Here is a 25,102-nt window from a genome sequence, read left to right as displayed (position 1 = left end):
AGGAGAGGAGAGAGGAGGGAGGAGAGGAGGGAGGAGAGGAGGGAGGAGAGGAGGGAGGAGAGAGGAGAGGAGGGAGGAGAGAGGAGAGGAGGAGAGAGGAGGGAGGAGGGAGAGAGGAGGGAGGAGGAGGAGAGAGGAGAGGAGGGAGGAGAGGAGGGAGGAGAGAGGAGAGGAGAGGAGAGAGGAGAGGAGGGAGGAGAGAGGAGGGAGGAGAGGAGGGAGGAGGGAGGAGAGGAGGGAGGAGAGGAGGGAGGAGAGAGGAGAGGAGAGGAGGAGAGAGGAGGGAGGAGAGAGGAGAGGAGAGAAGAGAGGAGGGAGGAGCGGAGGGAGGAGAGGAGGAGAGAGTTGGGAGGAGGGAGGAGAGGAGGGAGGACAGGAGGGAGGAGAGGAGGGAGGAGAGAGGAGAGAGGAGGGAGGAGAGGAGGAGGAGAGAGGAGAGAGGAGGGAGGAGAGGAGGGAGGAGAGAGGAGAGGAGGAGAGAGGAGGGAGGAGAGGAGAGGAGAGGAGGGAGGAGAGGAGAGAGGAGGGAGGAGAGGAGGGAGGAGAGGAGAGAGGAGGGAGGAGAGAGGAGAGGAGAGAGGAGGGAGGAGAGAGGAGAGGAGGAGAGAGGAGGGAGGAGAGGAGAGGAGGGAGGAGAGGAGGGAGGAGAGAGGAGGGAGGAGAGGAGAGAGGAGGGGGAGAGGAGAGTAGGAGAGAGGAGGAGGAGAGAGGAGGGAGAGAGAGGGAGGAGAGGAGAGGAGAGGCGAGAGGAGGAGGAGAGGAGGGAGGAGAGGAGAGAGGAGAGGAGGAGAGGAGGGAGGAGGAGAGAGAGAGAGAGGAGAGGGTGGAGAGGAGGAAGGGGAAGAGGGAGGAGAGGAGAAACGAGAGGAGGGAGGAGAGTCAACAGTGTGGCTCCGCGTGCACGCATCTGCTGTCCGTCTCAAATGTGCACAGAGTTTTATATTGTATCTGCCCCTGTCACACGGGCCCCTGTCACGGGCCCCTGTCACATGGGCCCCTGTCACACGGGCCCCTGTCACACGGGCCCCTGTCACACGGGCCCCTGTCACAGCTGCTGTCCTTCAGGTAAACAGCTGTGTGTCTCAGGATGGGTGCAGTGAGTGAAGGAGAGGACGTTCTGGCGCGATGGACAGACGGGCTGCTGTACCTGGGAAACGTCAAGAGAGTAAGTGTTTCTTCACTGTGTTTCCACTGGTTCTGTTTGAGCAGAAGGTTCGGTCTGAAGGTGTCTCCACCGTCTGAAGGTGTCTCCACCGTCTGAAGGTGTCTCCACCGTCTGAAGGTGTCTCCACCGTCTGAAGGTGTCTCCACCGTCTGAAGGTGTCTCCACCGTCTGAAGGTGTCTCCACCGTCTGAAGGTGTCTCCACCGTCTGAAGGTGTCTCCAATGTCTTATGTGAAGCGATCCAAAGTGGACCTGGAGAAATAAAGTGCTCTTGCTGTGTGGCTCTTATGCCCCGTTCACACCGCTGCGTCAAATTCGCGCCCGACGCAGAAGTTGGACGCCTGTACATTTTGAGGGAGACGCCCTAGACGCAGACGCCTATCCAAATCGTCCAAAGCGTCCGACACGCAAACGCCCCCGACGCACCGCGCTCAACGCTCAAAACGCAGAAATTGTGCCGCAAAAACACAGGAATCCCGTCGCAGAAAACGCAGGACGCCCAAGACGTCTACATAGACTTTGAATGTCAACTGGACGCTTTTGACGCCGCGGCCTGAACGGGCCGTTAGGAACTGTGCACCGCAGCCAGATGATTGGATAAGAGAGAACACTGAAAAAGCAGATCAGCAGAAACACACAAGAATAATTTGTCACCAAACTCTGACTTAGTTACACTGATGCTAACTTATATGTGGAGCGTTAGCAACACAAAGCTAGCGTAGCACGTTAGCAACAGCTGTCTCCTGTTTATGGCCGCTCGGCACTCGCTTTGTCAAGAGCCACAATCTGACATGATCCAAAGCCAAAGGAGGCAAAGAAATGAGGCAAAACTGTTCCTGTGCACGCTAGCTTTAGCCACGCCCCTCACACACGCACAAACTAAATGTCTTTTCATGTAGGCCTACCATCAAATTCAGATTATAAACCGCTACTTTTTTCACATACAACATTGACAGGAGCGTGACAGGAGCGTGACAGGAGCGTGACAGGAGCGTGACCGCTCTAAAACGCTCTGGCAAACTGGTCTAAGGGCCGGGGCCAGTCAAAACGTGGCTTTAGTGTCTCCTCACTTCCCTCACAACCATCCGTTTCCTCTCTGTCCCTTCACATCCCTTCTGTCCCCTTACATCCCTCCGTGTCCTCTCTGTCCCCTCTAGTCCCGCCGGTCCCTTCACATCCCTTCTGTCCCTTCACGTTCCTCCGTGTGCTTCCTGCCCCCTCACGTCCCTCTGGTCCCTTCACGTCCCTTCTGTCCTTTCACGTTCCTCCGTATGCTTCCTGTCCCCTCACGTCCCTCCGTGTCCTCTCTGTCCCTTCACCTCCCTCCGGTCCCTTCACGTCCCTTCTGTCCCTTCACGTTCCTCCGTGTGCTTCCTGTCCCCTCACGTCCCTCCGTGTCCTCTCTGTCTCCTCACGTCCCTCCGTGTCCTCTCTGTCCCTTCACGTCCCTCCGGTCCCTTCACGTCCCTTCTGTCCCTTCACGTTCCTCCGTGTGCTTCCTGTCCCCTCACGTCCCTCCGTGTCCTCTCTGTCTCCTCACGTCCCTCCGTGTCCTCTCTGTCTCCTCACGTCCCTCCGTGTCCTCTCTGTACAGGTGGATGGGCTGAAGCAGTGCTGCTTGGTCCGTTTCGAGGACAACTCGGAGTTCTGGGTCCTGCGCAAAGACATCCACACCTGTGAGAAGTCTCTGCTCCCCTAAGTTTGACTTGTCTCTGCCCTTTGTCCTTTGGTTGTCCTCACGTGTCCCTCTCTGTCCACAGTCGCATCTGCGGGAGAGGACATGTGCTGTGTCTGTGACAGTCCACCGCTCAAGGACGCTCTCGTCATCTGTCTCAAGTGTCGTCACGGTGAGAATTTGTTTTCTTCCAGATGTGAAAAAGAAAATATAGAATGTTTAATTTAAAACTGTTCATCGCTATGGTAACATCCCTCATTCCCAAACCCATGGATTATGTGCTGATGGTTTTAGTTTCCTCAGAAAGACAATAAACATATTACGGCTACAACAATGGTGACCCAACAGGGTTTGGGCCGCAACAGCAGTTTCCTTGAGGGGCGACGATGAAAACAGATTAAACAATGTTCATAGGGACTTGGCAATGTCCTAGCATCCCGTGTCCTTAGACAAACGTCACAGGGTCCCCTGTCCTTAGACCAGTGCTTCTTAGTTATTTTCTGATAAGCCCCCCCTACAACTCTGTGGTGCATCAGCTCCTGTAGGTGTGGTCATCACAGAGAGGGAGAAGCTGGACAAAACTCCGTCCTGGGCTGTGCTCTGGACTCGGTGCAGGAGGTGGGGGACAGAAGGGTCCTGGCTAAACTCACAACAATGCTTGACCATGAGTGTCGCCTCCTGCAGGACACTCTGTCCCCTGCAGGACACTCTGTCCCTATGTGCAATACTGTCATACCCATGTGCAATACTGTCATACCCATGTGCAATACTGTCATACCCATGTGCAATACTGTCATACCCATGTGCAATACTGTCATACCCATGTCATACCCATGTGCAATACCGTCATACCCATGTGCAATACCGTCATACCCAAGTGCAATACTGACATACCCATGTGCAATACTGACATGTGCAATACTGTCATACCCAAGTGCAATACTGTCATACCCATGTGCAATACTGTCATACCCATGTCATACCCATGTGCAATACTGTCATACCCATGTGCAATACTGTCATACCCATATGCAATACCGTCATACCCAAGTGCAATACTGACATACCCATGTGCAATACTGACATGTGCAATACTGTCATACCCAAGTGCAATACTGTCATACCCATGTGCAATACTGTCATACCCATGTCATACCCATGTGCAATACTGTCATACCCATGTGCAATACTGTCATACCCATATGCAATACTGTCATACCCATATGCAATACTGTCATACCCATGTCATACCCATGTGCAATACTGTCATACCCATGTGCAATACTGACATGTGCAATACTGTCATACCCAAGTGCAATACTGTCATACCCATGTGCAATACTGTCATAACCATGTGCAATACTGACATGTGCAATACTGTCATACCCAAGTGCAATACTGTCATACCCATGTGCAATACTGTCATGCCCATGTGCAATACTGACATGTGCAATACTGTCATACCCAAGTGCAATACTGTCATACCCATATGCAATACTGTCATACCCATGTGCAATACTGTCATACCCATGTGCAATACTGACATGTGCAATACTGTCATACCCAAGTGCAATACTGTCATACCCATGTGCAATACTGTCATACCCAAGTGCAATACTGTCATACCCAAGTGCAATACTGTCATACCCATGTGCAATACTGACATAATCATAATTTTAAAAATAAAATTGTCACAAATGGATTAAATAGAAAAGTCTGCTTATTGGCCCCTCATTGTAGCTCTTTTAAGCATTATATCATTTATTAGTGAGATCAGCTCCATGGTAACGCTCGGGGGAGGGGCTTGAGACTTTGAGAGTCACTTTCCTTTGGCTCACGCCAACAACAAACAGATTTGTGAAGAATAAAAAAGCATTTACAGGTAAGATTACACTCTGGAACTACCTGTCTCCTCTTCTCTCTTCCCCTCTCCCTCTCTCTCCCTCTCTCTCCCTCTCTCTCCCTCCCTCTCTCCCTGAGGGGAGGTGGTGGGTCACAGGACACAGAGAAGATCCCTCTCCCCCTCTGCATCCCTCTCATCCCCCTCATCCTCTACCTTCTCTCCACATCTACCACCACCAGTCTCCAGGCCTCGGGGGGAGACCTCTAATTCAATTCGATTATGGAGTGCCCATGATCACTGTCTTCCGCCGGGGTCTGAGCGCCAAATAACCTTCGTAATAAAGCTTGCTAAATGATCTTTTCTGTGTCCTTTGTTTGAGTCTCTCCAAGGTGAACTGGACGCTTTGACGCCTCGGAGTGAATGGGCCATTAGAAAATTATAAATCGGGTGGGCGCCCCACTATTTGAGAAGGATTGCCTTAGACCCTCCTTCTCGTTCCACAGTGAAGGAGAGATCTGACTCTCACTGACGGACAGGTGGACGCCAGAGAGACAGTGGAGCTGGAGCCACTCAGGAGGAGAACCAGTTCTTCAGAAGGAGAACCAGTTCTTCAGGAGGAGAACCAGTTCTTCAGGAGAAGAACCAGTTCTTCAGGAGGAGAACCAGTTCTTCCAGGCAGATGAAGACCTTTCATTTGGAGTAGAGACCGTTTCTCCAGGGAGTTCCAGATCCACAGTTTGTCCTGTGGCTGAAACAGAAGGAAGAAAAACATGCGAACAGCAATGAACAGTTTCCAAGTGAAATTAGATTAAATATAGTTTGATAGAATAAGTCTTTATCAGAGGATAGAGCTCAAGCTGCCATACTTCCCCCAGAGTTGCTCCTAGGGCAGCGGAGCTGAAACTGTAGCTCTATATTTCTGTTCCTAACTGGCCTGACCATAAGTCATTTCAAAGAGGAACGTTTTAAGCCTGGACTTAAATGAAGAGACTGTGTCGCCTCTTTAACATGGACAGGACTCTACCTCCTACTGTGTTTTTAGAGACTCTTGGGACCACCAGAAGGCTCTACCTCCTACTGTGCTTTTAGAGACTCTTGGGACCACCAGAAGGCTCTACCTCCTACTGTGCTTTTAGAGACTCTTGGGACCACCAGAAGGCTCCACCTCCTACTGTGCTTTTAGAGACTCTTGGGACCACCAGAAGGCTCTACCTCCTACTGTGCTTTTAGAGACTCTTGGGACCACCAGAAGGCTCTACCTCCTACTGTGCTTTTAGAGACTCTTGGGACCACCAGAAGGCTCTACCTCCTACTGTGCTTTTAGAGACTCTTGGGACCACCAGAAGGCTCCACCTCCTACTGTGCTTTTAGAGACTCTTGGGACCACCAGAAGGCTCTACCTCCTACTGTGCTTTTAGAGACTCTTGGGATCACCAGAAGGCTCTACCTCCTACTGTGCTTTTAGGCAAGATCTTTCTGATTTTGGCTATAATACACATATTCCGAGGTTTTCAGTAGAACTGGAGGCTACACTGACATTGTCCAGTGTGACTATCTGCTCAGATAAAGCGTCTCTGATGCCCTGCACAATGACCTCAGTTTTTCCAAGGTGAATAAGCAGATAATTAGGTGTCATGCCTGCTTTAAGGCAAATACTGTCCTGTTGCCCACGCCTCCTCCAACTTTAAGGCGGCTATCGTCCCGTCGCCCACGCCTCTCCCAACTGTAAGGTGTCTATCGCCCCGTCGCCCACGCCTCCCCCAACTTTAAGGCGGCTATCGTCCCGTCGCCCACGCCTCTCCCAACTGTAAGGTGTCTATCGCCCCGTCGCCCACGCCTCCCCCAACTTTAAGGCGGCTATCGTCCCGTTGCCCACACCTCCCCCAACTGTAAGGTGTCTATAGCCCCGTCGTCCACGCCTCCTCCAACTTTAAGGCGGCTATCGTCCCGTCGCCCACGCCTCCTCCAACTTTAAGGTGTCTATCGTCTCGCCGCCCACGCCTCCCCCAACTTTAAGGCGGCTATCGTCCCGTCGCCCACGCCTCCTCCAACTTTAAGGCGGCTATCGTCCCGTCGCCCACGCCTCCTCCAACTTTAAGGCATCTATCGTCTCGTCGCCCACGCCTCCTCCAACTTTAAGGGGTCTATCGTCCCGTCGCCCACGCCTCCAACTTTAAGGCGTATATCGTCCCGTCGCCCATGCCTCCTCCAACTTTAAGGCGTCTATCGCCCCGTCGCCCACGCCTCCTCCAACTTTAAGGCGTCTATCGTCTCGTCGCCCACGCCTCCCCCAACTTTAAGGCGTATATCGTCCCGTCGCCCATGCCTCCTCCAACTTTAAGGCGTCTATCGTCCCGTCGCCCACGCCTCCTCCAACTTTAAGGCGTATATCGTCCCGTCGCCCATGCCTCCTCCAACTGTAAGGTGTCTATAGCGCCGTCGTCCACGCCTCATCCAACTTTAAGGCGGCTATCGTCCCGTCGCCCACGCCTCCTCCAACTTTAAGGCGGCTATCGTCCCGTCGCCCACGCCTCCTCCAACTTTAAGGTGTCTATCGTCTCGCCGCCCACGCCTCCCCCAACTTTAAGGCGGCTATCGTCCCGTCGCCCACGCCTCCTCCAACTTTAAGGTGTCTATCGTCTCGCCGCCCACGCCTCCCCCAACTTTAAGGCGGCTATCGTCCCGTCGCCCACGCCTCCTCCAACTTTAAGGCGGCTATCGTCCCGTCGCCCACGCCTCCTCCAACTTTAAGGCGTCTATCGTCTCGTCGCCCACGCCTCCTCCAACTTTAAGGCGTCTATCGTCCCGTCGCCCACGCCTCCTCCAACTTTAAGGCGTCTATCGTCCCGTTGCCCACGCCTCCCCCAACTTTAAGGCGGCTATCGTCCCGTCGCCCACGCCTCCTCCAACTTTAAGGCGGCTATCGTCCCGTTGCCCACGCCTCCCCCAACTTAAAGGAGTATTTTTTTCGCTGATAAGTTATTCCAAGCCTGTTGAAGATGTGAGATATCAGGTGGTGTGAGATACTGCAGCGAGCTGCTTTCTTCTGTTGTTAACCATGTGCCTCGTCTCTTCACCATGTGCCTCCTCTCTTCACCATGTGCCTCCTCTCTCCTCCCTCTCTCCAGGGTACCATGCAGCCTGTCACTCTCCGCCCATTGACCCTGAAGTGGACACAGACTCATGGATTTGCAGACACTGCGTGTTTGCTGTCGCCACAAAGGTCAGAGTCTGAACAAGGTCAAATAGCAGAGTTAGGAAAAGTAAAAAGGGATTTGGAGAAACTTGAGTAAGAGTAATTGCACGTGCACGTAACATCAGATCACATTTTGAAGTATAATTATAGGGACGAAACATTAAAGAATAGACGCAATCTGCATATTACTTGAAAGAAGACAGAAAAAAGTTGCAAATACAAAAATTCCATGCATTTGTAGAAAACGGTATATAGACCTTGTACAGGTTTGTGGGGCAACAGTTCCTCAGTGGTGAGACACAACCCGAAGGTCGGCGGTCAGATATGTCACCAGACCCTTTTTACTGGAGCACGTGCCCCATTATAAATCATCTGTGCCTCAGAATAGAGTGCCAAGAACGCACAGGAATGATGAGTTCTGTGTTCAGCTCACAGTATACTGCACATTAACAGGCAGACTAGGCCGAGTGTGTACAGAAAGTATTCAGACCACACTCATATTTAACTTACATGCTCCATTTCTTCTGACCCTCCTTGAGATGGTTCTACTCCTTCATTGGAGACCAGTGTTTAGTTAAACTGACTGGACTTGATGAGGAAAGGCAGACCTACAGCCCACAGTGCATGTCAGACCAAATGAGACTCATGAGGTTGAAGGAACTGCCCAAGGAGCTCAGAGACAAGGCCCAGACATGTTTGCAGGGCTCAAGGTTCCTAAGAGATCAGTGACCTTCATAATCCTTAAATGGAAGAAGTTTGGGACGACCAGAACTCTTCCTAGACCTAGACGTCCAGCCGTGGGAGAAGAGCTTCTGTGAGAGGTAAAGAAGAACCCAAAGATCACGATGGCTGAGTGCCAGGGATGCAGCAGGAGATGGGAGAACGTTCCACTAAGTCAGTCCACCAGGGCTTTATGGCAGTGGCCCGACAGAAGCCTCTCCTCAGTGCAAGACATATGAAAGCCTGTATAGTTTGCCAAAAAGCACATGAAGAACTCCCAGACTATATGATGATGATGACTCTGATGAGACCAAGATTTTACTTTTTGGTGTTAATTCCAAACGGTTTGTGTGGAGAAAACCAGGCACTGCTCATAACCTGCTCAATATAATCCCAATAGTGAAACATGGTGGCAGCATCACGCTCAGCTGCAGGGACAGGACCACTGTAATTGAAGGAAAGATGAATGTGGGCAAGTAAAGAGATATCCTGGATGAAACCCTGTATTTTAGGTGACTTTGCATAATCTTTTTTATTGTTAAGGCTTTACACCGACTTTGTTCCAAGAGGGTTTTGCAAACGACACAGAGTCACCCGGGTTTAAAATGAAAGGAGCAGTTTCTTGGAAAACTGAGTTCTTACCACTGGATGACTCTGGAATTGTATCTTGGAGTCCCTTTTCTAAAGAGAATATCTGCGCTTGTAGCTCATGATTTTTTGAGCTACAAGCACGGAAACAATCTCTTTTAAACAGTGTTTACAAGGATTGTTTCCTTTCTTGGGTGCACGGTGGCAAAGGCGGTTAGCGCTCTTGCCTCCCAAGAAGGAGATCCTAGGTTTGATTCCCAGACCAGACCAACATCACATGATCTCTCTGGGTGGAGTCTGCATGTCCTCCCCGTGTTACTGTGGGTTCTCTCCAGGTTCTCCAGCTCCTCCCACCTTTCAAACACATTTATGTGTGAGGTAAGATTGGTGACTCTAAAATTGGCCCTAGTGAATGAATGTGAGAGAGAATGAATGTCTGTAATGTCTATGTCTCTGTGTTAAACCTGCGACGAGTTGGCCACTGTCCAGGGTGTACCCCGCCTAAGGCCCAAAGTCACTGGGATAGGCTCCAGTCACCCGTGACCCCGAAGGGAACAAGCAGTAGAAAATGGATGGATGTTTCCTTTCTTCTCCCGGACATGTCGCTGGCTCGTCACAGTCTTTAAAAACTGAACTTAAAATCTTTGGTTTACTTAAAAAAGTCCGTCCATCCATCTTCTTCCGCTTTATCCGGGGCCGGGTCGCGGGGGCAGCAGTCTGAGCAGGGACTCCCAGACTTCAACTCCCCAGACAACTCTTCCGGGGGGATCCCGAGGCGTTCCCAGGCCAGCCAAGAGACATAGTCTCTCCAGCGTGTCCTGGGTCTTCCCCGGGGCCTCTTCCCGGTGGGACATGCCTGAAACACCTCCCGAGGGAGGCGCCCAGGAGGCATCCGGAACAGATGCCCGACCCACCTCAGCTAGCTCCTCTCGACGTGTAGGAGCAGCGGCTCTACTCCGAGCTCCTCACCTTATCTCTAAGGGAGCGCCCAGCCACCCGGCGGAGGAAACTCATTTTGACCGCTTGTATCCGCGATCTTGTTCTTTCGGTCATTACCCAAAACTCATGACCATAGGTGAGGTCAGAACGTAGACCGACCGGTAAATAGAGAGCTTTGTCTTTCGGCTCAGCTCCGTCTTCACCAAAACAGTCGATGCAGCGACTGCATCACTGCAGCCGCTGCACCGATCCAACTGTCAATCTCACGCTCCATCCTTCCCTCACTCGTGAACAAGACCCCGAGATACTTGAACTCCTCCACTTGGGGCAAGGACTCCCCACCCACCTGAAGAGGGCAAGACACCTTTTTCCGGTCGAGAACCATGGCCTCGGATTTGGAGGTGCTGATTCTCATCCCAGACGCTTCACACTCGGCTGCAAACCGTCCCAGTGCAGCTGCAGGTCCGGGTTTGATGGCGCCATCAGGACAATATCGTCTGCAAACAGCAGAGATGAGATCCTGTGGTCCCCAAACCGGACACCCTCCGACCCCTGATTGCGCCTAGAAATTCTGACCGTAAAAATTATTAACAGAACCGGTGACAAAGGGCAGCCCTGAGGAGTCCAACATGCACTGGGAACAGGTCTGACTTACTGCCGGCAATGAACACAGCTCCTGCTCCGGTCATACAGGGACCGCACAGCCCTGAGCAAAGGGCCCCGGACCCCGTACTCCCGGAGCACCCCCCATAGGACACCCCGAGGAACACGGTCGAAAGCCTTCTCCAGATCCACAAAGCACATGTGGACCGGTTGGGCAAACTCCCATGAACCCTCGAGCACCCTTAAAAAAGTCATAATTCAAAATTAATGGAAGACAAAAACAAGCTAAATAAATAAGGGAGAAGCTAAAGCAAGCAGGAGCAAGCAAGGAAAGCGTCTGCAGGCCGGCCTTTTTCTGCCTCAGTGATTAGTATGCAGATAGTACATTATGAAGATCCAAAACTGTGAACAAATCAAGACAAAGCAGGAGGAGTTGTCACTGCGGTGCCACTGGCCTCAGGTGACACTTATGTGAATACCTGCATGGTCCGCCCATGTCCTGCCATTCAGAAACATGTCCCTCTTTTGCCACAAGGTCAGCTTAACCATGTGTTCTCAGAGGGGCGGGGCCATGAAGCGCGGTCGCTTCGCCAGGCTCATGCAGTACATGAAACTACGGCTGCCCTATCAGCTCTCGTCTCTGGACTGGGACCCGCAGCATCTGACCAATCAGCAGCAGTGTTATTGCTACTGCGCCGGCCCGGGAGAGTGAGTATGTTTAGTCCCCCTGCTCTCCTTCTAGATCCATGAAAACCCTGGCTTACACCTCCTCTGACCCTGTCTTACACCTCCTGACCCTGCGCTTTCACCCCCTCTGACCCTGTCTTACACCCCCTTTGACCCTAAGCTAACACCTCCTCTGATCCTGGCTTACACCTCCTCTGACCCTAAGCTAACACCTCCTCTGACCCTGTCTTACACCCCCTCTGACCCTAAGCTAACACCTCCTCTGATCCTGGCTTACACCTCCTCTGACCCTAAGCTAACACCTCCTCTGACCCTGTCTTACACCCCCTCTGACCCTAAGCTAACACCTCCTCTGACCCTGTCTTACACCCCCTCTGACCCTAAGCTAACACCTCCTCTGATCCTGGCTTATACCTCCTCTAACCCTGGCTTACACCTGTAATGCTGGCTTACACCTCCTCTGACCCTGTCTTACACCCCCTCTGACCCTAAGCTAACACCTCCTCTGACCCTGTCTTACACCCCCTCTGACCCTAAGCTAACACCTCCTCTGATCCTGGCTTATACCTCCTCTAACCCTGGCTTACACCTGTAATGCTGGCTTACACCTCCTCTGACCCTGCACTAACACCTCCTCTGACCTTGTGCTTTAACCTCCTCTGACCCTGGCTTACAACTTCTCTAACGCTCGCTTACACCTCCTCTGACCCTGCACTAACACCTCCTCTGACCTTGTGCTTTAACCTCCTCTGACCCTGGCTTACAACTTCTCTAACGCTCGCTTACACGTCCTCTGACCTTGGCTTACACCCCCTCTGACCCTGCGCTAACACCTCCTCTGAACCTGTTTTATACCTCCTCTAACCCTGCGCTAACACCTCCTCTGACTCTGCGCTAACACCTCCTCTGACTCTGCGCTAACACCTCCTCTGACCATGGCTTACAACTCTTCTAACGCTGGCTTACACCTCCTCTGACCCTGTGCTAACACCTCTGACCCTGCGCTAACACCTCCTCTGGCCTTGGCTTACACGTCCTCTGAGCCTGGCTTACACCTCCTCTGACCCTGCGCTTACACCTCCTCTGACCCTGCGCTAACACCTCCTCTGACCCTGTCTAACACCTCCTATGGCCCAGCTTTAACACCTCCTCTGACCCTGCACTAACACCTCCTCTGACCCTGTCTAACACCTCCTATGGCCCAGCTTTAACACCTCCTCTGACACTGCGCTAACACCTCTTCTGACCATGGGTTAAACATTTTATCACCCTGACTTACACATCCTCTGACCCTAGTTTACACCTCCTCTTACCCTGCCTTGCCCCTCTAACGCTGGATTACACCTCCTCTGACCCTGCGATAACATCTCCTCTGGCCCTGGCTTACATTTCCTCTAACCCTGCTTTACACCTCCTCTGACTCTGCACTAACACCTCCTCTGACCCTTGCTGACATATCCTCTGACTCTGCGCATACACCTCCTCTGACCCTGGCTCACATTCTCTCTGACCCTTGGCTAACACCTTCTACTGACCCTGGCTTACTCCTCCTCCGACCCTGGCGTCCACCTCCTCTGACGCTGGCTTACACCTCCTCTGACCGTGGCTTACATCCCTCTGACCCTACACTAACACCTCATCTGACCCTGGCTTACATCCCCTATGACACTGCACCAACACCTCCTCTGACCCTGCACCAACACCTCCTCTGACTCTGGCTTACACCTCCTCCGACCCTGCGCTAACACCTCCTCTGACCCTGCGCTAACACCTCCTCTGACCCTGCGCTAACACCTCCTCTGACTCTGGCTTACACCTCCTTTGACCTTGGCTTACACCTCCTCTCACCCCAGTTTACACCTGCTCTGACCCTGGCTTACACCTCCTCTCACCCTGGCTTACACTACCTCCGACCCTGCGCTAACACCTCCTCTGACACTGGCTTACACCACCTCCGACCCTGCGCTAACACGTCCTCTGGCCCTAGCTTACACTTCCCCGACCCTGGCTAACACCTCCTCTGACCCTGCACTAACACCTCCTCTGACGCTGACTTACACCTCCTCCAACCCTGGCTTACACCCCATCTGACCCTGCGCTAACACCTCCTCTGACCTTGGCTTACACCTCTTCTGACCCTGGTTACACCTCCTCTGATATTGGCTTACACCTTCTCTTACCCTGTGCTGAAGCCTCCTCTGACCCTGGCTTACAACTCCTCTAACGCTGGCTTACACCTGCTCTGACCCTGCGCTAATACCTCCTCTGACCCTGCACTTACACCTCCTCTGACCTTGGCTTACACCTCTTCTGACCCTGGTTACACCTCCTCTGATATTGGCTTACACCTGCTCTGACCCTGCGCTAACATCTCCTCTGACCCTGTGCTGAAGCCTCCTCTGACCCTGGCTTACACCTGCTCAGACCCTGCGCTAACACCTCTGACCCTGCGTTAATACCTCCTCTGACCCTGCACTTACACCTCCTCTGACCCTGGCTAACACCTCCTCTGACCTTTCCAGGTGGAATTTGAAGATGCTCCAGTGTGCGTGCTGTGGACAGTGGTTCCACGAGGCCTGTACCCAGTGTCTGTCCAAACCTCTGCTCTATGGAGACAGGTACCACAGCTGACCCCACCTGAGCTGACCCCACCTGAGCTGACCCCACCTGAGCTGACCCCACCTGCGCTGTCGCCGTTACATTTCCCTCGCCACTGCTCACGTGTTTACCTGGAGCGAGGAGGATCACAGCCGAGGGTTGATCGTGTCCGGTTTGTCTTCAGCGCCGACAACAGACCGTGACGTGGATTCACGCACAGCACAGACTTTGTGTTTGCGGGTGGATTAAAGGGCCACTCTGGAACCTTCAGTTTATCCATAAGATGATTCCTTTAAAGCCGAGACAAAACTCCCGTCAGAGTCAGTGGCAGGACGTTTTCTATAAAGGCAAATGGTGTGAGAGCATGAAATAGTTCAGTCTATAGTCGGGACTGCAGCCGATCATCGAGAGCCGACCGCAGGAGACTAAAACATGACGTCCCTTATGGTCTTATGGGGTGTTATAAAGCACAGAGACACTTTACTGCTCACAGGCTTTTCCCCACATTGGCCTCATGTTCGCAAATCTGTGATTATTTCAGGCCAGGGAATGATTCAAGAACCGGCGCTGTATTTACATCACACCCGTAAAGCTCGAGGCGTTGAGTCGATTGATCGGTTGATTCAGTCTTATTCAAGCGACATTGTGTTCATGAAGATTTAGACTAGAACATGAAGTGTTTATTATTATTATCAAACCAGGAGCATCTTTACCTGTTTTAAATCTGAACCTTTTCCACGTGAGGCTGAACTGCTCTGTCTGCTCCAGGTTCTATGAGTTCGAGTGCTCCGTCTGCACCAAGGGCCCAGAGACCATCCAGAGACTGGACATGACCTGGTGACCTCACACACACACACACATACACACACACACACACACACACACATGCTCACACACACACACACACACATGCTCACACACACACACACACACATGCTCACACACACACACATGCTCACACACACACACACACACATATACACACACACACACACACACACATGCTCACACACACACACATGCTCACACACACACACATATACACACACACACACACACACACACACACATGCTCACACACACACACACACACATGCTCACACACACACACACACACACACACATGCTCACACACACACACACACACACATGCTCACACACACACACATACATATACACACACACACACACACACATACACACACACACACACACACACACACATACATGCTCACACACACACACACACATGCTCACACACACACACACACACACACACACATGCTCACACACACACACACACACACACACACATACATGCTCACACACACACACACACATGCTCACACACACACACACACATGCTCACACACACACACACACACACACACATGCTCACACACACACACACACATGCTCACACACACACACACACACACATACATGCTCACACACACATGCTCACACACACACACACACACACATGCTCACACACACACACACACACACACACATATACACACACACACACACACACACATGCTCACACACACACACATGCTCACACACACACACACACACACACATGCTCACACACACACACACACATGCTCACACACACACACACACACACACACATGCTCACACACACACACTCACACACACACACATACATGCTCACACACACATGCTCACACACACACACACACACACATGCTCACACACACACACACACACACACACACACATATACACACACACACACACACACACATGCTCACACACACACACATGCTCACACACACACACACACACACACACATACATGCTCACACACACACACACACACACACACACACACACACATACATGCTCACACACACACACACACACACACACACACACATACATGCTCACACACACACACACACACACACACACACATACATGCTCACACACACACACACACACACACACACACACATACATGCTCACACACACACACACACACACACACACACACACATGCTCACACACACACACACACACACACATGCTCACACACACACACACACACACACACACACACATATATACACACACACACACACACACATGCTCACACACACACACATACACACACACACACACACACACACACACATGCTCACACACACACACACACACACACACACACACACACACACACACGCCATAATCTCGGACCATCATTTAAAGTCCTTTAACTCAAAGTAATCACATATTTGGAGTTAAATAATGGCGCCTTAAACGCTTTAGTTTGAAAAGATGTGGCTCGGCCCAGTAATGACCAACAAACGACATGTTGTAGACATTTATATTTGTGATCAGACTGTAGCAGCTTTTTCACATTTTAGTTGTGTTTTCCGTCCCAAACGAGCGCCCTCTGTCTGGGACGTGTAGTGGACATTAGTGTTCTTGAATATCCACATCCATCTGTCAGATCACTTCATTTGGCACAATATAAATCCTGAACTCTTGGACAGTGGAGGCTCGAGCAGCTCTTCTCTTAAAAGAGGCTTGTCTCTTGTCTCTGTCCCTCACAGAGGCGTCCTCCAATGCGCCCGTCCAGAAGTGACCTGAGACGAGACGATGGGCCGTCACTTTGCCTCTTGACCGGGGTCGAGGGGGACAGGAACTATCACATCCTGGTGCACCATTAACACGTGAACGTACACCACACTTTAGAATGCATATGTGCACAAAGGAACGGGCCACTGAGCCTGAACAAACTGTATCATGTCTCTGAAAGGGACGTGCGGGAAAATACAAATGTTAAAGTGCCAACATGTCTCTGTCCCCCTCTCTGTCTGTCCCCCTCTCTGTCTGTCCCCCTCTCTGTCTATCCCCCTCTCTGTCTGTCCCCCTCTCTGTCTGTCCCCCTCTCTGTCTATCCCCCTCTCTGTCTGTCCCCCTCTCTGTCTGTCCCCCTCTCTGTCTGTCCCCCTCTCTGTCTATCCCCCTCTCTGTCTGTCCCCCTCTCTGTCTATCCCCCTCTCTGTCTGTCCCCCTCTCTGTCTGTCCCCCTCTCTGTCTATCCCCCTCTCTGTCTGTCCCCCTCTCTGTCTGTCCCCCTCTCTGTCTGTCCCCCTCTCTGTCTCCCCCTCTCTGTCTGTCCCCCTCTCTGTCTGTCCCCCTCTCTGTCTGTCCCCCTCTCTGTCTGTCCCCCTCTCTGTCTGTCCCCCTCTCTGTCTATCCCCCTCTCTGTCTGTCCCCCTCTCTGTCTATCCCCCTCTCTGTCTGTCCCCCTCTCTGTCTATCCCCCTCTCTGTCTGTCCCCCTCTCTGTCTCCCCCTCTCTGTCTGTCCCCCTCTCTGTCTGTCCCCCTCTCTGTCTGTCCCCCTCTCTGTCTGTCCCCCTCTCTGTCTGTCCCCCTCTCTGTCTATCCCCCTCTCTGTCTGTCCCCCTCTCTGTCTGTCCCCCTCTCTGTCTGTCCCCCTCTCTGTCTATCCCCCTCTCTGTCTCCCCCTCTCTGTCTGTCCCCCTCTCTGTCTGTCCCCCTCTCTGTCTGTCTCCCTCTCTGTCTGTCTCCCTCTCTGTCTGTCCCCCTCTCTGTCTATCCCCCTCTCTGTCTGTCCCCCTCTCTGTCTCCCCCTCTCTGTCTGCCCCCCTCTCTGTCTGTCCCCCTCTCTGTCTATCCCCCTCTCTGTCTGTCCCCCTCTCTGTCTGTCCCCCTCTCTGTCTGTCTCCCTCTCTGTCCCCTTTCTGTCTCCACCTCTGACTCCCTCTCCTCCCTGTCCTCCTCACCGCTCCGTCCCTGTCCTCTGTTATCGCCTGGTGTCCTCTGGTGTGCCCTGGTGTCCTCTGGTGTGCCCTGGTGTCTTCTGGTGTCCTCTGGTGTCCCCTGGTGTCCGCAGGGTGGACCTGGCTCACCTGGTCCTCTATCACCTGTCCCTGTGCTGTAAGAGGAAGTACTTTGACTTCGACCACGAGATCCTGGCCTTCACCAATGAGAACTGGGACTCGCTGCTGTTGGGCGCGGTACGTCTCCTGCACAACATGAGACACACAACATGAGACACAGAACATGATACACAGAACATGAGACACAGAACATGAGACACAGAACATGAGACACAGAACATGAGACACACAACATGAGACACACAACATGAGACAACATGAGACACAGAACATGATACACAGAACATGAGACACACAACATGAGACACACAACATGAGACACACAACATGAGACAACATGAGACACAGAACATGATACACAGAACATGAGACACACAACATGAGACACAGAACATGAGACACACAACATGAGACAACATGAGACACAGAACATGAGACACATTGTTCTGAAACAGGGGCATCTGATTCAATCCGTCAAGTCCATAAACTTAAAGGTGGTATGGACGATTTTTCGGCGATTTGAGAACGCAGGTGGAAGTGCACATGCCACTCCCCCGTGCACATGCCACTCCCCCGTGCTCATGCCACTCCCCCGTGCACATGCCACTCCCCCGTGTGGACTGATACAACACACACGTGTGTTTGTTTATTAGCGCAACGGATCGCATCGCATCTTTCGTCTCCCGTAGATTTCTGTCTTCTTCTGCGTCAGCTCGAACTGTCTTTCTCCGTCTTCATTTTGCCCCGTACACTGAGGGAACTATATTATGATAGATCCATGCGCTTAGGCACGCGGAAACGTGGGGAAGAGCCTGACGCGGCTGCAGGTGAGCGACAGGTGCGTTTTATGATTGATACGTGGCAGGACAAATGATTTATCCACAACACGAGGAAATATGATACAAAATTTGCTGAAAAAAATCGGCCATTCCACCTTTAAATAAAATGGCGGTATGATCCCTCACTCGTCCAGGAGTGTTCTCTATTTTTTGGGAAAAAACTAAATGTTTCGACTCTCACCCAAGAGTCATTCTCAATCTGCAAATCGAGACTGGGAACTCAGATATTTATCCTACTCTGAGTAAGAACTCCTGAGAAAGGGTGTTTTTTTTTTTATTTCACTTGAAATTAAACTGTTTGTTTACTATCAGTCCTGTAACGGGCTCAGCCTCCTATTCTAACCTGGTTTAGAATCGGGTTTAGAATCCCTGCAGAGGTAGATGCCCAGGGCATTCTGATGCTATGCAGGTACTCAGTGAGGAGAGAGAGTGTGAGCCAGGTTACAATAGGAGGCTGATAGCCCAAAGTAGTTCACCACTGCCAGAGCGCGCAGGCGAAAACGGGACTCGAAGTTCTATTACATCATCACTTTTATTTTCGTTGTCAATACCAGCAAGTTATACATCATTTTAAAGATTATTTTCTGAACAAAACGAATATGTCATTGATTATTGAATAATACGCCCCAAGAAGCAATTACCAAGTCTCAACTTATCATCAACATTTCTTACCTGTTTTGTGAATTATGACGGACTCATCGATGTTCAATCCACCAGTAAGTGAACTCGTTCTGTCCGGAATAATCCACTGAAAAACAATATCACTTGTAAAACACTTGTATTTTTCCTGAAGTTATCCCATTTGAAGGAATAGTCCAGTAAACAGCATTTTCTTCTGTGAAAAAATTCACAACTGAAGCTCGTCCGGGGCATTTCTCTGTCCATAACAGAAGATCGGCTCGATTCCCAAGATGGGGTTTGGTCGGTGTATTCAGCTACAGAATGAGAACCATGCACAAGGTTTTATGTTCAGGGGTTCGGGTTGTACAGCCTCCGTAAAAAAACATATATATCGAACATTTGAATCGACATATTATTTTAGCCAATAAGCCAAACTTTCGGTGGGTCTATGGAAACAGCCAGAGCACAAGCACAAAGAAGGAAGATTTTACGCATCATCTCTGATCTTGTTAGCCTTTTGGACGCGGTTAGATATATGTATTATTATACCAATTAAAACTGTATATATTATAATTGTTTTTTTTTTTTCACCTCAATATGGAAAATTCTTGGGTAAACTCATATTTACACATTTTCACATTCATTGTTTTTAGCAGTTATAATAGGTATTCGTGGCCTACAAAACATCAAAATGTATGTTTTATGATCATAGAGGAGCTAAAATTGTAATAAAACAGTTTGGCACAGTTGGCACATATTTGGATCACTTGTTCTGAATTTACTTTTTGATACAAAAAGGTCAAAGCACCAAAATGCCTGTTCCTAGAGACCTGAAACTTGACACAGTTGTTGTCATGACAACAGCATGTGCAGTGAACAGCATAAACACACAATGAAGTATGTCCTGCTCAGGACCTTTACAAATGGACAATATTCAGGCGAGACTAGAAAAGGATGTTTTGTTCATGTTTGTGCTTCTGTAGTGTAAGTTCTGAAGCCCTGACAGTGTGACATCTGCACATCTGCAGAAACTAGAAGGCCTAAGCTTTCCCATGATGCATCACACTCACATGTGGAACATAAGATCCTCTTTTAATAAGCAATAACCATTTGGGTCCAACCATTGTGCACAGGGGGAATAGGTGGGTGTTAACAGGTTTTAAAGGACTGATAGTAAACAAAGAAGGTAGTTTCATCCAGGACTAAAGAAACCACATCTACCTGAGGAACACAAGGATAAGCTCCTGTATAAAGCAGGACTAAAGAGGGTCTTGGAGTCTTGGACCAGTCTAGAGTACAGTTGTTTGTAATAGTATTTGTAATAGTATTTGTAATAGTATTTGTAATAGTATTTGTAATAGTATTTGTCACAACATGACCATAAACTTAAATAAATTGTATTGGCCTTTTTGTGAACGAGCGAAACAAAGTGGCACACAATTGTGAAGTGAAAGGAAAATTAAACATGATTTACAGATTTTCTTTACAAAAATTAAAGAAAAGTATCCAGGCCCCTGTGTCAATAAATTGTGGAATACAGCTGGGGTCCGTCTCTACCAGCTTTGCTCCTCCACAGACTGAGATTTATGCCCATTCTTTTTTCAAAACAGTCAGTTGTAGCTCTTTTGTTTGGGCTCGTTGTCCTGCTGAAGGTGAAGCTCTGCCTCAGTCTCAAGTCTTTTACAGACACAAACAGCTTTTCTTCTAAGATTGTCCTGTATTTGGTCCCACAGCCTGATGCTGCACCATCACACCACAGAGAGTCTTGCTTTTAGACACAAACCAGACCAGAACACCTTCTTCCACATTTCTGACAAACTGCAAACAGGACTTCTTATTGTGCTTTTTCTTTTTTATATATTACCTTTTATCAATTTTTAAATGTATAAACAAAACAAAAAAGGCCACATACGACACAGAGAAAAGCACAGGGAAAAACTTAAGACATACAACAACAAAATATTATTCCAAAATTGATTAAATTCATCATTTTCCTCAAAATACCAAATAACAAAAATATCCCACAATGTAAAATAAAACAGTTCTAATGTATTACATAAGTACTCACAGCCTTTGCTCAGTACTTTGTTGAAGCTCCTTTGGCACTAATTACAGCCTCAAGTCTTTTTTAGTTTAGTTTAGTTTCTCTCATTCTTCTTTGCAGAACCTACAAACAAAGGTTCGGTTGTGAGCGTCGGTTCACAGAAACCCTAACCCACCAGCACAGATTTTAAACGCTCTGGAAAAGGGATTAGAAGACACGAATGCGCTTGGGATTTGTGATGTGCTTGACTTCTTGCAAACGTTGCCCTTAAACCCCCCGTGTGTGTGTGTCTGTGCAGATGTCGGACACACCGAGGCAAGAGCGCTGTCACCACCTTCTGGCCGCTCTCAACTCGCACAAGGACAGGTACACACTTGCTCCCACACACAACACACAAATACACACACGCATTGGGAGCTTGAGGGTTCTGCGCAGTATCTTTGCCTTACTGCACTTTTCTGGACTGAGATTTCTGATGTTCTTCCTGAGATCTGCTCAAGCCACTCCTCCAGTTTATGGGGTCCCTGCCCCGAGTGCTCCGATGACCACAGGCAACAATTTGGCATTCACATTCCAACCTATCACTAAGAAGGCGCCCAGCCACCCGGTGGAGGAAACTCATTTCGACCGCTTGTTTCCGCAATCTTGTCCTTTCGGTCATTACCCAAAGCTCATGACCATAGGTGAGGTCAGAACGTAGATTTACCGGTAAATCAAGAGCTTTGTCTTTCCACTCCTTCTTTACCACAACAGACATTCCTCCACTTGGGGCAAGAAAACCCCAACCCCCCCCGAAGAGGGAAAGCCACCTTATTCCGGTCGAGAACCATGGCCTCGGATTTGGAGCTGATTCTCATCCCAGCCGCTTCACACTCGGCTCAAACCGTCCCAGTGCAGCTGCAGGTCCGGGTTTGATGGAGACATCAGGACAACATTGTCTGCAAACAGCAGAGATGAGATCCTGTGGTCCCCAAACCACCCTCCGACCACTGACCACACCCTGTGACCCCTGACCACACCCTCCAGCCCTTGACTGCGCCTAGAAATTCTGTCCATAAAACCTATGAACAGAACCGGTGACAAAGGGCAGCCCTGAGGAGTCCAACATGCACTGGGAACAGGTCTGACTTACTGCAATGAACACAGCTCCTGCTCCGGTCATACAGGGACTGGACAGCCCTAAGCAAAGGGCCCCGGACCCCGTACTCCCGGAGTACCCCCCAAAGGACACCCCGAGGGACACGGTCGAAAGCCTTCTCCAGATCCACAAAGCACATGTGGACTGGTTGGACAAACTCCCATGAACCCTCAAGCACCCGATGGAGAGTATAGAGCTGGTCCAGTGTTCCACGACCGGGACGAAAACCACTCTGCTCCTCCTGAATCTGAGGTTCGACTATCGGTCGGATTCTCCTCTCCAGGACCTGGAATAGACCTTATGGGAGGCTGAGGAGTGTGATCCCTCTGCAGTTAAGATAAGATAAGATATTCCTTTATTGTCCCACTTGGGGAAATTTCATTGATGCAACGCAGGTAGATACAGAGGCAGATACAGAAGAAAAGAACAGATCACTTATAGGAAGTTTGAAAAACACTTTCAGTAGAAGATCTCCTATAAACAAAAACTCCCATAGACAAAACCCAACAAGGGATGGAGGGGAAAAAATAATAAAGATAAAAATAAATAAATAAATAAGTTGGAACACACCCTTCGGTCCCCCTTCTTGAACAGAGGGACCACCACCCCGGTCTGCCAGTCCAGAGACACTGTCCCCAACCGCGATGTTGCAGAGACGTGTCAGCCAAGACAGTCCTACAACAGCCAGAGACTTTAGGTACTCAGGGCGGATCTCATCCACCCCCGGAGCCACTGAGGAGTTTGCCAACAACTGGATGATGGACGAGTCAGCCTCTAAGTCCCCTGTCTCTGCTTCCTCTACGGAAGACGTGACAGTGGGATTAAGGAGATCCTCAAAGTATTCCTTCCACCGTGCAACAACATCCCCAGTCGAGGTCAGCAGGTCGCCACCCGCACCATATGTGGTTTTGGTGAAGCACTGCTTCCCCCTCCTGAGGCGCTGGACGGTTTGCCAGAATTTCTTTGGGGCCGACCGATAGTCCTCCTCCATGGCCTCCCAAAAGTCCTCCCAGCCCCGTTTTTTTGCCTCTGCGTCAGCATCAGCTGCGGCACGCCTGATCCTCCAATACCGGTCAACGGCCTCAGGAGTCCTACTAGCCAAAGAGGCCTGATAGCCCTGGACCTCCATTGGTCCAGTACCCCTCCTTACTTCCCGTGTTCACCACCGGGTTCGGGGGTTACTGCCACGACAGGCACCGGAGACCTTGCGACTACAGCTCCGAGCAGCCGCATCAACAATGGAGGGCGAGAACATGGTCCACTCGGACTCAATGTCCCCAGCCTCCCCCGGGATCTGGGAGAAGCTCTCCCGGAGGTGTGAGTTGAAGACCCTGCTGACAGAGGCTCCACAAGACGTTCCCAAAAGACCCTCACAATGCACTTTGGTCTGCCAAGTCTGTCCGCCTTCCTCCTCCACCAGCGGATCCAACTCTGCCCCTCTGTTCACCCGAGTGTCACACGTGGCCGGAGGTCAGATGACACTGATAATTGATCTCCGGCCTGTGTCCTGGTGCCATGTGCACTGATGGATACCCTTGTGCTTGAATCGTGTTTGTTATGGACAATCCGTGGCACAGAAGTCCAATAACTGAACTCCGCTCGGGTTCAGATTGGGGAAGCCGTTCTTCCCGATCACCCCTCTCCAGGTGTCACTGTCATTGCCCACGTGGGTCCCCCAGTAGAACAACGGAGTCCCCGAAGGCCGGATACTCTGCACTGCTGTTCGGCCCGTAGGCCGCCACAACAGTGAGAGACCTGTCCCCCACCCGAAGGTGAAGGGACGCGACCCTCTCGTCCACTGGGGTCAACTCCAACACGTGGCGGCTGAGCTGAGGGGCTATAAGCCCACACCAGCTCCGCCTCTCCCGGCGGGCAACACCAGAGAAGTGGAGCGTCCAGCCCCTCTGGAGGAGATGGTTCCAGAGCCCAAACTGTGTGTGGAGGTGAGGCCGACTATAGCTAGTAGGAACCGCTCAACCTCCCGCACAAGCTCAGGCTCTTTCCCCCCCAGCGAAGTGACATTCCATGTCCCGAGAGTCAGCTTCTGTGTCCGGTTTGCGGCCCCTGCCGTCGACTGCCGCCCAGATCTCTCTGCATTGGTCCCTTATGGATCCTCCTGCAAGTGGTGGGTCCACGGGAGGACGGCCCCACGTCACTCGTTCGGGCTGTGCCACGGGATGGTGACGGGCTGGCCATCACCATCGAGCACCCATGCCAGGCCTGGCTCATCATAAAGAACTTCTGAACCGCTCTTGGTTTGAGCCATCACCCAGGACCTGTTTGCCTTGGGAGACCCTACCAGGGGCTTGGAGCCCCCGACAACATAGCTCCTGGGATCATTCGGGTGCTCAAACCCCTCCACCACGTTAAGGAGGGGCCTTCAATCAAATAAATCTTTATAGTACGTAAATAAATACATTTAAAAGTGTAGATTGTACCCTCCTAAGGCCCAAAGTCATTGGGATACGCTCCAGTCACGCGCAACCACAAACAGAACAAGCGGTAGAATATGAATGAGTGTAGTTTGGCCAATAGTGTGGTTTC

At 50.9% G+C, this 25,102-nt stretch overlaps 1 protein-coding gene across 1 annotated transcript in view; it reads left to right on the top strand.

Annotated features, from left to right (window-relative positions):
- The first annotated feature begins 1,070 nt into the window (after window positions 1–1,070).
- The window catches only part of phf1 (PHD finger protein 1), a 48,508-nt gene continuing 24,476 nt past the window's right edge, over window positions 1,071–25,102 (top strand). Inside the window, exons 1-9 of the mRNA XM_072461863.1 lie at window positions 1,071–1,165; window positions 2,759–2,840; window positions 2,925–3,011; window positions 7,811–7,905; window positions 11,288–11,436; window positions 13,938–14,033; window positions 14,782–14,850; window positions 17,910–18,033; window positions 21,719–21,786. Of these exons, the coding sequence (XP_072317964.1) occupies window positions 1,088–1,165; window positions 2,759–2,840; window positions 2,925–3,011; window positions 7,811–7,905; window positions 11,288–11,436; window positions 13,938–14,033; window positions 14,782–14,850; window positions 17,910–18,033; window positions 21,719–21,786 (848 nt within the window). The 5' untranslated portion in view covers window positions 1,071–1,087. The remainder of the gene's footprint in view (window positions 1,166–2,758; window positions 2,841–2,924; window positions 3,012–7,810; window positions 7,906–11,287; window positions 11,437–13,937; window positions 14,034–14,781; window positions 14,851–17,909; window positions 18,034–21,718; window positions 21,787–25,102) is intronic.

This window comes from Eucyclogobius newberryi, unplaced genomic scaffold, assembly GCF_026437365.1.
Source record: "Eucyclogobius newberryi isolate DKJ021-1_F unplaced genomic scaffold, fEucNew1.0.hap1 SCAF_326, whole genome shotgun sequence".
Taxonomy (NCBI): domain Eukaryota; kingdom Metazoa; phylum Chordata; class Actinopteri; order Gobiiformes; family Gobiidae; genus Eucyclogobius; species Eucyclogobius newberryi.
This window is presented reverse-complemented; position numbering and strand designations above follow the sequence as displayed.